This window comes from Balaenoptera acutorostrata, chromosome 14 (genome assembly GCF_949987535.1).
Source record: "Balaenoptera acutorostrata chromosome 14, mBalAcu1.1, whole genome shotgun sequence".
NCBI lineage: Eukaryota > Metazoa > Chordata > Mammalia > Artiodactyla > Balaenopteridae > Balaenoptera > Balaenoptera acutorostrata.
In genome coordinates, this window is record NC_080077.1 from 91,394,389 (window position 1) to 91,406,405 (window position 12,017).

The 12,017-nt window shown below is 34.0% G+C and overlaps 1 protein-coding gene across 2 annotated transcripts in view; it reads left to right on the forward strand.

Moving 5' to 3' along the window:
• EYS (eyes shut homolog) overlaps positions 1 to 12,017 on the forward strand; it is a 1,775,980-nt gene that overhangs the window by 642,731 nt on the left and 1,121,232 nt on the right. For both annotated transcript variants that reach the window (XM_057527983.1, XM_057527984.1), the window contains exons 18-19: positions 5,748 to 5,919; positions 6,867 to 6,945. In XM_057527983.1, coding sequence (XP_057383966.1) covers positions 5,748 to 5,919; positions 6,867 to 6,945 — 251 coding nt within the window. The remainder of the gene's footprint in view (positions 1 to 5,747; positions 5,920 to 6,866; positions 6,946 to 12,017) is intronic.

A 12,017-nucleotide genomic window follows, 5' to 3' on the forward strand; every position in this document is an offset into this window, starting at 1 on the left:
AAAAAACAAAAAAAAAAAAGTTGACTCCAAAGTTACCCTGGAAATTCTGAGTGAGACTCTTTACAAAGGCACAACCATATTAAAGATCACAGCCATCATTCTCCAAACTCCACTCTGGCCATCACTTGCAGGCATTTAATGGGGGTGTTTAATATCCTTTCTAAAATATTGGGCAGGAAGAACAAACATCCTAGCATGTCTGCACTGTGCACCTAGTGTCTCAGAATTGAAAATTAGCTGGCGCTCCCCCTGCTGATGGCTTTGTCGTTTATTTTCTTTACCTTTTAGTAAGAGTCCCATCTCTTTTAAGAACTGGGATATATTTTTTGAGGGAAATAAACTATAGGAAAATTCAACTGACAGAGATCATACTTTACTTGACTTTTCTGTTCTTTGCTACATTTATTTGTTGAGACAAAGGTCTGTTCTTAGCCTTTTTTTAATGACTCTGTTAAATATAATGGACACACAGTAAACTGCACATACTTAAAGAACACAATTTAAGTTCTGAAATATGCATATACCCATGGAACTGCCAAAACAATCAAGAAAAGGAACATATCCACCACTTGCAAGTGTTTTTATGCCTCATTCATAAAGCCCCTTTTTTTCCCCACATTCCACCCCTCCACATCCCCAAGTGACCACTGATATGCTTTCTTTTTTTTTCACACACACACACACACACACACACTGTATTTTATTTTTACAAGAATTAAATAAACTGACACCAAGCATTGTAAATGGATGACCAAAACAAAAGCAACAATGATTGCAATTACCAAGTAGGCAGAAATGGAGACATAACAATCCAGGCAGAATTATCAGGAGTAAACATGGATATAAGAAAACATAATGTTTAATTCTAATCTACTTTTATGAAAGCAGTGGTCTTCACATCTACCTGTGCTTTAGAACCAGTTGGAAATGTTTTCTTAGTGAAGTTTGTCAGGCCTACTTCCCAGAGATTCAGAATTGGGAAGTTATATTTTTAAAAACTCCACAGGTGATTCTATTATTCAATCAGGTTTGTAAACTAGGGGACTAGAGTAGTTGACAACATCAGAGGAATGGTAAGAAAGGCAAGGCTGACCCAGAGGCTAAGAAGACAACATTTATTTCAGGATGCAGTAAAGGGTCCATAAAGTACTTTGTTAGAATAACACATGTGAAATGAAAAGGATTAGGAATCAGAAAAGTCATTTTGGGAAACTTTTTCAACATATAAGACTATTCAGTGGGGAGAAGTTGGGTGAAGAAGGCTTGGAGAGAAAGTAAGGAAGGGAAGGACCAGAGGTTGGAGAAGAATTAGACAGATAGATGATACATACAGAGAGATACAGATGTATTTATTTACATATATTATTTGTCATAATGGTGTTGGTGCATGTAAATATCTTACTGAACATGCTTCGCAATTTATATACTTTAATGGCTTATTTCTGAAAAGGATTTTTTATTTCTGATGTAAAAATCTCTAATACAGAGACAGGCATTGAGGTAGTCTGGTCAAGAGGGTTTTGACCCAGGCAGGGTTATGGAAAGTCCCCCAAATTACACAGGTAACCATCTACTCTGCTTAGAAAAGGAGTTGCCTATGTTATTAATGAAATTAAGAACTCTAATTTTAGAACAGCCAATTGAAAATCATTCCAAATATAAACTACTGCAGCTACAAAGCAAGCAACTGGATAGCAGGAAAGAACAATAGGTCAGACAACAAAAAGCAAAACTTTCTTGTACTATTTCTTCTCTTGACAAACAAAATTCACAATGCTCATTGTTAAGTTATTGGGAAATCTCTGTTACACTATGATGGAGGTAGGCTGTGATGATATGCACCAAGTCAAAGAGAACTATGGAAGGAGTCCAGAACTATGGCTGGCACAAAACAGATACTCAATAAGAATGTGTTAGATAAATTAATGAGTAGCAGGAAGTAAGTGGCATAATATAAGGCAAATCAGGCAAAGAACTGAGACAAATTTTGAACAAGCCTTTGGAAATGTCTAATAAATGCTAATTATCATTTCTTTTAGATTTGCTTGGATTCGTGGACACAATGTCAAAACATTCATATTTTAATCCCATGAAGAAGATAAATTAATGTGCATTATAACAATAATGTATTATAAATATCATTTATCATCGTCTATGTGCCCCTAGAAATGTATATATACTTCCCATATATCTGTAAACTGTTCTATAACATAGATATTTTGATCCACAGTTTACAGATGAGAAATTTGAAGTTTCGATGTCTTGGTAATTGTTTTTATTGCATTTAATTTTGGGTTACATTTTTATTTTTGGAACAAGATAATGGTTTTCCATTTATGGTGTTGATATAAAATTTCTATTTTTTTTCAGATCTGTTAAGGTAGAGTTGACAAAGAAACTTATAATCTTTTAAAGGTGATGATTTGATATACATATACATTGTGAAAGGGCAACTCCCACATAGTTAATTAATCCATACAACACCTCAGAATTTTTATCTTTCCTTTGTGTATATGTGAAAACATTTAGGTCCTATTCTCTTGACAAATTTCAATTATACAAAACAGTATTATCAACTTAGCTACCATGTTATACATTAGATCCTCAGGCCTTATTTAACTTAGAGCTGAAAATATGTACCCTTTGACCAACCTCTCCTTATTTCCCATACCTCCCTGGTTCTGGTTCAGGCAACCATTTTCTTCTCTTTTTCTATGAGTTGTTTGTTTGTTTGTTTTTGGTCCCACATATAAATGACATCATGCAGGATTTGTCTTTCTCAGTCTGACTCAGCTCACTGCTCTCAACGTCCATTTGTGTTGTTGCAAACAGCAGTCTTTCCTTCATTCTCACAGTTGGTAATTATGTACGGGGAGCTCATTTTGAACTGAAGTTCAACACTCTCCACACCTTCATGCCTTTTTAAGTTATCATGGAAACTTCTCTGTTTGAAGATAGAAAAAAATAGAAATTTCATTAAATAATTCTCCTTGACTACACAGGCAAGACAAGCCTTTCAGACACACACCTCGGAGGAATTGCCTCATTCCAGATTCTGAGTCTCACCATTGCAAGGACTGAGATTTCAAGACCTGCTTTGTTCTTGCTTGGGAAAGGGCAGAGACTTCTGAGGAAAATAAGCAAACGAAAAAACATTTTTTTTTTTGGCCATGTGTGCAGCTTGAAGGATCTTAGTTCCCCGACCAGGGATTGAACCTTCACGTTCGACAGTGAAAGCGTGGAATCCTAACCACTGCACTGCCAGGGAATTCCCACAAACAAACAAAATTGACATGAAAAACAAAATATAAACACACACACACACACACACACACACACACACACACAACAATGACATATTTACTTAAAAAGATTTCACTGAATTCCGTATTGAACTAGACACAAAATCCATGCCCTAATGGAGCTAAGCTTATAATGGGGAAGAAAGACAAAAAGAAAAGAAAAATGAGTAAATCTCATAGAATGCCAGAAGGAGACTGCTTGCTATGGTGAGAAACATAAAACAGGATAATGGTGATTATGGGTGAGGAAGGGGATGCAATTTTAAATAGTGTGGTCAAATAGGCCTCCTTGAGAAAACAACATTGGAATAAAGACCTGAAGAAATAAAGGAGTGACTCTTGTAAATATCTAGGAAAAGAGAATTCTAGAAAGAGGAACAAAGTATTTGAGGTCAGTGCAATGACAGCAGAGTAGCCAAGGATGAGGGTAGAATAAGATAAAGTTAAAAAGTGAAAAGGGGACCTGACTTGTATGGTGCTCAAGGACTATGGCGTTAAAAATGAAATAAATAAATAAATAAATAAATAAATAAATAAATAAATAAATAAGGGTTTACAGGGACCAAAATGTTCAGGTCAATCAGTCATTACATTCTTATCCTCTCTGGAAGCTACTTGGGGGTCAAAGTATAACCACAGCTTAATTAATGAATAAAGCATCAGGTGAGAAAGTTCCTTAGGTAATGTTGGTGATGTGTTCTCCAGCTACACTGACACATGTTTGCCCTCCATGGAGAGGTGTCTCCTGTCTCCAAATGGCACTGGATGCACCCTGCACAATTCTCTTTATAACTCTGCCTCTCATCCCCACCTCTGTGTTAAGTAGACCACCTCTTCTTAACTGAAATTTCCATCACTGATTTTGCCAGCATTGTACATAGTCCTACAGAAAAACTTTTCACTTATCTTCTTAATTGGAATAATATGCCTCTGGAAACACCTGTATCACTTATTTAATATAACATAGTTGTATTGATAAAATTTGTCTCAGGAAAATGATAATAATCAAATGTTAAATGTGTACAAGGCCCTGGGCTAGTTGTTTTAAGTACATGGTTTTACATTATTATCCCAATAAACCTATGATATACTAATACATGATCCTCATTTACAATGAGAAGTTTTAATGATCGTGTCTGCACTAAATATTAATATAGTCACAAATAGCTGCCATTTCCTGAGGGAGGACCATTAATTCCCATCTCATTTATGTTGGGCTTGGTCACGTGACTTGGATTGGCAAATTAAATATATATAGAAGATTTAAGAAGCAGTGTATGTACCCTTTTTCTTCTTCAACAATGCTAAGTGCCCTTTTCCTTCTTCAACAATGATGGCAATCACCCAGATAGAGGATGCTCCATTAACCTGGGTCCCAGTGTGAAGATAATGTAAACTGGATCTGTAGCTCACATTTGTCATGGAATACGAGTGAGAAATAAGCCTGTGGCATAGAGAAGCAGGTCCCTTTTTATTATTATTACTGCAACCTAATATAGTCTGTTATGTCTGTTTAATCCACACCCTGAACCTAAATCTTGATGGTCATTTTAAATATGGATGCAGATTTGACTAATTTACATATATTAATGTTATGGTATCATTAATATCTAAAGTTCTATATAGGTAGTGACAGTTACAGTAAAAAAAAAAAAAGATGTAACCATTAAAAATAGAATTTTGACTTGAAAACTGATTATCTCTAAAGAGAATTTCCAAAAATTGTTTTTTTGCATTGGAAGTTTCATTTGCAATAAATCACAGACTCTCCTGGTGTGACCACTCTAACTAGCAATCACTTAAATAGAAGTTCTGATATGGTATATCAATAAGTAAAGTTATGATGTCACCTTGTGAAATGGCTGCGTATCTGCCAATTGCTCTGTCCCCAAACTTTTACCCCATATCCAATCAAATACTGAGATACTCTTTCAAACTATTTATTTGAAACTTTTTTTTTTTTTGGTCTTCAAAAACACTAGGTATTTAGCCAAAGTTAGATTACATTTAGAAATCTTAGTTCATCATTAATTGACCCACTAAGACCAAATATAGAAAAAATTAAAACTTTTAACATCTGTAGATAATAAATGTTTGACTATCAAGGATCATTACCAAAAAAAGTATAAATTAGTATTCACAGTGACAACTTGATGAAATTCATTACTTCACCTATATTCTTAATAAACAACTCCTCACTCTAAAAACAAATCTTTTAAGTAGATTAAGCTTGTGCTTTGTTTTTCTCATTCACTTTAAGTTAGTCTGAGAGTTCATAGACCTAAACATGTTTAACCTTGAAAAAACGTTCTCTTTCACTATAAGATGTCAAATTATCTTTAATGGAGGGAGTCCTGATTTCTGGGTGACGTTTTCTATAATGAACAAACTTTTGAGTTTTGCATTTAAATAGCCTGGTGTTTTGTCTTGTCTCTTCTAATGTAGGCATCGATTGTGAAGTAAATATAGATGAATGTCTATCAAAGCCTTGTCTCCGTGACGGAACTTGTATTGATGGCATAAATCATTACACCTGTGACTGCAAGAGTGGGTTTTTCGTAACACACTGTGAAGCAAAGGCAAATGACTGCCTCTCACATCCTCGTCTACATGGCAGGTAGCTACTTTTATTTTTCTATTATTAAATATAAGAAGGCAAATTTAACTCACGATATTTAAAACTGAATCTCAAGGAAAAGTTGATAAAGGTAATTTTAATTATGCTTTTTCATAAAACAAGAGCTAAGTACAGTTAAGATGACAGATGCTGCCCGTTTAACTTAATGAAATGCACTGATACATTATCTCTGCCCTTCTTTTATTTCTGCTCATTAGCATAAAGTAATTTTCAATAAATGTGGATTAATTGGACTTTAATAATCTTAAAGGTAATGCTCACAGTAATAGTAGTAGCAGGTAGAATGATGAGAGATTCTATTATTTGCTCTATGGAGGGACAATACCACACACTTAGTATTTAAAATGTTCCTAAAGAGACCGGTTCTTTCATCCCTATGTGCAGATAAGACATTTTGTGAATCTCTTTATGGAGTTATATAATAACTATTCTGCTCATGGATAGAATATTAGTTTATGCAAATCTAGAGTGGGGATATTTCTAGAAGATGCAGGTGACAAGGAGGGATGACTCAAAGAGGCACCCAGATGCCTTCCTCAGCACCATTTTTCTTTCCTAGTCTTGCCACAGACTTTATAAGCCAGAGAGGGAGGATGAAGATGGGTAGTTCACTACAGTGCCATTTGGCCCCAGCTGATTTCAGTTTCCTACATAAGCCCTAGACATTTTTTTTAATCTTTTCAAGCTGTTTTTTTTCTTTCTTTCTTTCCATTGCCATGGGGAAGATGGGAAAATGAGAATTGATTTTTTCTTTCAGTCCAGTCACCTTGAAGGATAAGAAAGCAGAAATAGCCTCTGCCTTCTATTGCTCATGGGAATGTGTTTTTTCACCTGACCTGGAAAAGAAAAAAAAAATAAACAGTGAACTCTCTTGAAATTATGCTTTCACTGTCTTACTTATTTAAAAAAATAATTCTGTGTTTCAGATGCATAGACTTCATTGATAAGTATCAATGTTCATGCAGTGCAGAATGGACTAGCTCAAAATGTAACATCAAGATTAATGTAAGTTTTATAATTTTTACTAAATTTAAAGTAATTTAAAAGAAATACAAAACAGTTAGCAGATATGTGGTCCTCTCAAAAAACCCATAAGACATTTGGTCCACACCAAAAGATCCTTGATATTTGGTCCTGTCAAAAACGTTGTGAAATGGGCCAAATATGCTCTTGGACGTTTTGGATAGGACCAAATATCCTGTGGGAAACAAGCTATTTGCTGTAGGTCTCAGAATCATTATTTCAGCAATTACTGATGATTTAAGTGCCTCTCACCTTTCCTTTGGAATTTCTTTTTTGTAATCTTTGCTGATTCCAAACAAAACTAAAAATCATAGCTTCTTTCACCTCCCCCTGCCCTGTCTATTGCTATCGTAAACTTCTGCAATATGGAGTCCTCAATCAACTAAATCCTGGAAGTGGCCATTGTCCAAAGAGCTCAGAAGGCTTATGATTTGCCATCTGCCTCCCCCTCTCTGATATTAGGACACACAGGTGTCTGTGGATGTGTAGGGATGAGGAGATTAAATGGATCCATACACAGCAAGGAGAAAAATAAGTATGGGATGGATGTACCAAGAGATGGGTACATGTAGAGAACCTCAACACCAGTAATGCTCTCAGAATCTGTCTTCTGATCTTCAGGCATATGACCTAACGTGATTGACACATGCTATTTTATGTGGAATGTGTCATCTGCTGAGAAGTTTCGGTTATCTGAAGTTTAAGACCATTCATGGTGGATGAGAATCTCATGTGCCTTCCTGGACAATGGGAAGTTCTTCCAGGTCCTTCCTGGCTGACAATGACATGGTAAAGGAAGGAAGTACAGCCACTAAAGACAGCCTTTGGCATTGTGAGACTATGGATATTTTATTTAAATCCTTCGTGTCTCTTTCCTTTATCAGTAAAATACAGCTCCTATATTGCAGGGTCATTGTGTGATGATACACATTAAATGTGGCTGATACTCAGTAAATGATGTTTTTGGAGGGAGAAACAGAATTGAACTGCAATTTTGCTAATTACCTTCTGTGTGCTCTAGGACAAATTACTTGCAATCTGAAATCATGTTTTATCTATTCAATGAGGGTAATCATAAGAACTACCTCTTAAGTTGTTGTGAGAATTAAATAATGCAGGTAAATCAACTAGCACATATTTTGACACATTTTTGAAGCCTAATAATTTATTGACATTTTGTGGATTTGATCCTAGATAGTGAAAGCCACACTTGATGTGGAGAAGGAGATGTTGTAATTAATAAATTCCCTGGTAGAAGATGCAGGAGGCATGTATCTTGTCTGCACTGTTGCATGTGTTGCCTGTGATAACCTCCAAAACCCTGTCTCTTGGTAGTGCAAATGTGGTATTCGTCTTCTGAATTAAATATACAAATAAAGAAGTATTTTCTTTCATATATGAATTTGTATATATTCATACCCACACACCCAATATTATGAAAACAATTGTTTAAATGCTACCTATATGCTTCTAGATGGTTTTTTGTAATATTTTTATTTTAACATAAAGTTGAACTCATCATGATCCTTATTCAGTGACTTTTGGTTTCACCTAGTGTATCTTAGGGACCATTTCATTATAGTACATGGAGTCCTGACTCAAACTTTTCAGTAGCTACAAAGTGTTCCAAATAATTGTTGAGGAACCACACTCATTTAATGAGAGTATGAGTATGCCAGCTTCCCTAGATCCTATCAAATGAAATCATTTTTTTAAAGGGTTGACTAATTTGATGAGGAAAATGTAGCATGTCATTATTTTGATTTATATTTCACTGGCTTATTATGAAGATTGAACACATTTCCATATGATTATTCACCACCTGTATTTCTTTGTTTGAGCCCTGTCTACTCACAGCCTTTGACTAATGGTGTTTTTCTTTTGACTTGCCTGCCTTTTTTGGTTTTTATATACTATTTCAAATTATGGATAAAATCCACTAGATACTGCAAAATTACAAATCTTGTCTAGAGTGTGACCCTTCTTTCTTTACAAAACTTGTAAAATTATGAGATTTTCATATTTTTCTTTACCTTTTTCTTTATGATACTATGCTTTGCCTCTCTCCTTAGAAGGTCCTTTTATACAGCAATATTTAAATTATTTTCTTATATTCTAAATTATTACAATTTTACGATTAACAACACTTTTAGTCCTTTAATCCATTGTGAATATTTTGTTATAATTGATAAAAAGAAATCTAATTTAATTTTTTTTCAAAAATATAATCAATTTTCCAAGAACTTTTACCAAAGTATCTATTATTTCTGGATTGTTTTGGTATGCTTCATTTTTATGCACTAATTCCTATATATGGGTCAATTTTAGGACTATTTACTCTATTTCTCTTCTTTTTAAAAATCTTATCCTTCCATCTATATTAATTATTATAGTTCAATAAAGTTTTTTTAACTGTCTTTTTGCTAACACTGTAAGTACATTCCAAATGTAGTTTTGGTCATTCATTCTGTAAATATTAAAAATGTATTATTTATGAAAAACCAAAATACAGTAATTATCAGATATACCTCCTGCCTCACCATCTCCATCTGGATATATGGATAAGGGGTATAGATATGTATCTTACTTAGCGATATGTATCTTACTTAGCTCACCTATTTTTTGTAACTTTCTCTATGTTGCAATGCCCAGATAACAGCTTCTGAAGGGCATTCATGGATTGATGTTTGAGTCTGTCTTTCTAGTCCAAAGAGACAAGAGCAGAGGTGAAACACAGGCAGTACTGATTGAAAAGAACCCTCACATCAATATGTATCTGAAGTTCCTGGGAAAGTGTAAAAGCAAAGTTTATGTTAGGGCTTCAGAGGGAAAAACACAAGCAAAAATTTTTGTTGTCAATCTGATAATTTGAAGCAACCTTAAAAATGTTAGAATTAATGCTAGAGAAAAGAAAATGCATGATTGGGTATGGAATGGATGCCATGGTTAGTGAAATATGTAATTCAACTCTGAGTACACAGAAAAGAGAATAGAGTAATACAGAAATCAGGTATTTTCTTTTCTATTTTGTTGGGACTGAGAAGGATAAATACCCTAAGGGAGAAGTGTTTTATTTTGAATATAAAATTATGTGTGTTAAGTACTAAAATGTTAAAAAAAAAGATTCTAGAATAAAAAGAGTAATACATTCTCAGATGAAGAAAAACTAAGAATTAATCATGTGTAGAAGGACTAAAGGAAGTTTTCTAAACAGAAAGGAAATGAACAAAGAAAAGAACTGAATGTGTGTGTGTATCTGTACTTCCTCAAGTGTAAGCTGAAATTTATAAGGGGCTTTTTATATAATAAGATTTTTACCTTTTGTCTACCATATACATTATGTACATTTTCTCATTTTTTTGTTAATGTTTATTTAGTATATAGTGGATCTTGACATTCAAAGGCTTTATTTTTGTGTAGCCAAGTGTACTGATATTTTCTCCAAAGGTTGTATGATTTGTGACATGTTTAATAGGGACTTACTTGAGTTCTTCTAGTATTTGTCTCATCTTCTTTTTATTCACAATTAAGAGATTGGTCCCTCAGTATGATTTTCAGCATAAGATTTGAGTTGGTATCTCCCACCAAATGCTCAGCTATTTACCAAATGTCATTGTAGGGAATATTTATCTCCTTTGATTGAAAACACATCTTTAAAATAAGGGACATCTCATAAATGGTAATATTTGTCACACACAGTTTCACTTTATCATTGCAGATTATTCTCTATTAATATATATAGTTCTACTTTATTCTTATTAATATTCCATTGTATGGAGGCTTCATATTTATTTAACCAGTACCCTCTTGATGAAGATTTAAGATATTTTAAGGTTATTGCCCTTAAATATTATGTTTTAGATGTAGAATTTTGAGTTTTCTCATACTTTATTTCATAGTAGGAAATAATCATTTGTCCTTTGAAAATTATCTTCATGCTAATTTGTATTTTTGTGGGTGTATTTACCTTTGGCTTCACAGCCTATTTCTTTCCCACAATATTTGTGTGTTTATTAGGAATCTCCTACATATTTTTCCTACGTATTTTCTCTATCTATTCCATTATTTGTCATGGTCCATAAACCTTGAATCTCCAGTATAGGGGCAGACTTCCATCACTACTCACGCAAGAGTGAGCCTTTTTGAATCAGAAGAACAAAACAGGTGGGGAAGGGGGCTGTCCTTCTTTTCCCAGCTCCTCCTGACCAACACCAAACCCACGTCCTATGCAGTATTACAGAGTCCTTAGCAATGTTGAATCACAGAACTCTCAGTCTTTTGGACGTGTTCATGCTTGACCCCTCATTTTGCCAAGTTAGAGTACAATGTATATTAAAAATCATGGTAGTATATTGTATACTACCATGATTTTTAATATACACTTCAGATTTCTTTTGCAACATTCTTTTCTTTACCTGAGGAAATAGGAGTGGTATTAAGTGTTAGCTTTTTTAATGGGTTTGGAACTTTGCATTACTTTTAAAAAATCTTGACTTGTTTTATGAATTTGGCATCATGTCTAGTTTTAACCCTGATGTACTTTTCTTTCCTATATTGATTCATTTGTGCCTTTTCAGGCAGTTTCTAAGACAATGGTTTTGTTTTCCTGTATTTCAGTGGCCCTCTTTCCTGGAGGTACTGAGAGACACATTTTCGATGAAGAAATAAAATTTAATATTTACTGAAACAATCCCAATTTTTGTATTTCATAATCCTGTTTGATTTGTTGAAATAACAGTTAAAGAGTGTATTTTCTTTACAGCAAAACATTCTATGTCTGATTAAATTGGGAATCAAACAAAATCTTCTCCCTATTAACTATTGTAGACCCATATTCAATCATGTAAGTTTTGAGAAAGAAAACAGTAAATCAAAATTATATTGTAAGTAAACATTAGGGATATTAAGTCTTTATCATATACATTATTATATGTACACTTCCACAGCCAAGGAATCCCTTTGAGAGAAAAATCAAAGACTTGGCGGTACAACGAGCCCTAAATTGGAATTCAGGGCATTTAGTGTCTATGTGATTTTATTCTGTTGTCCTCTTG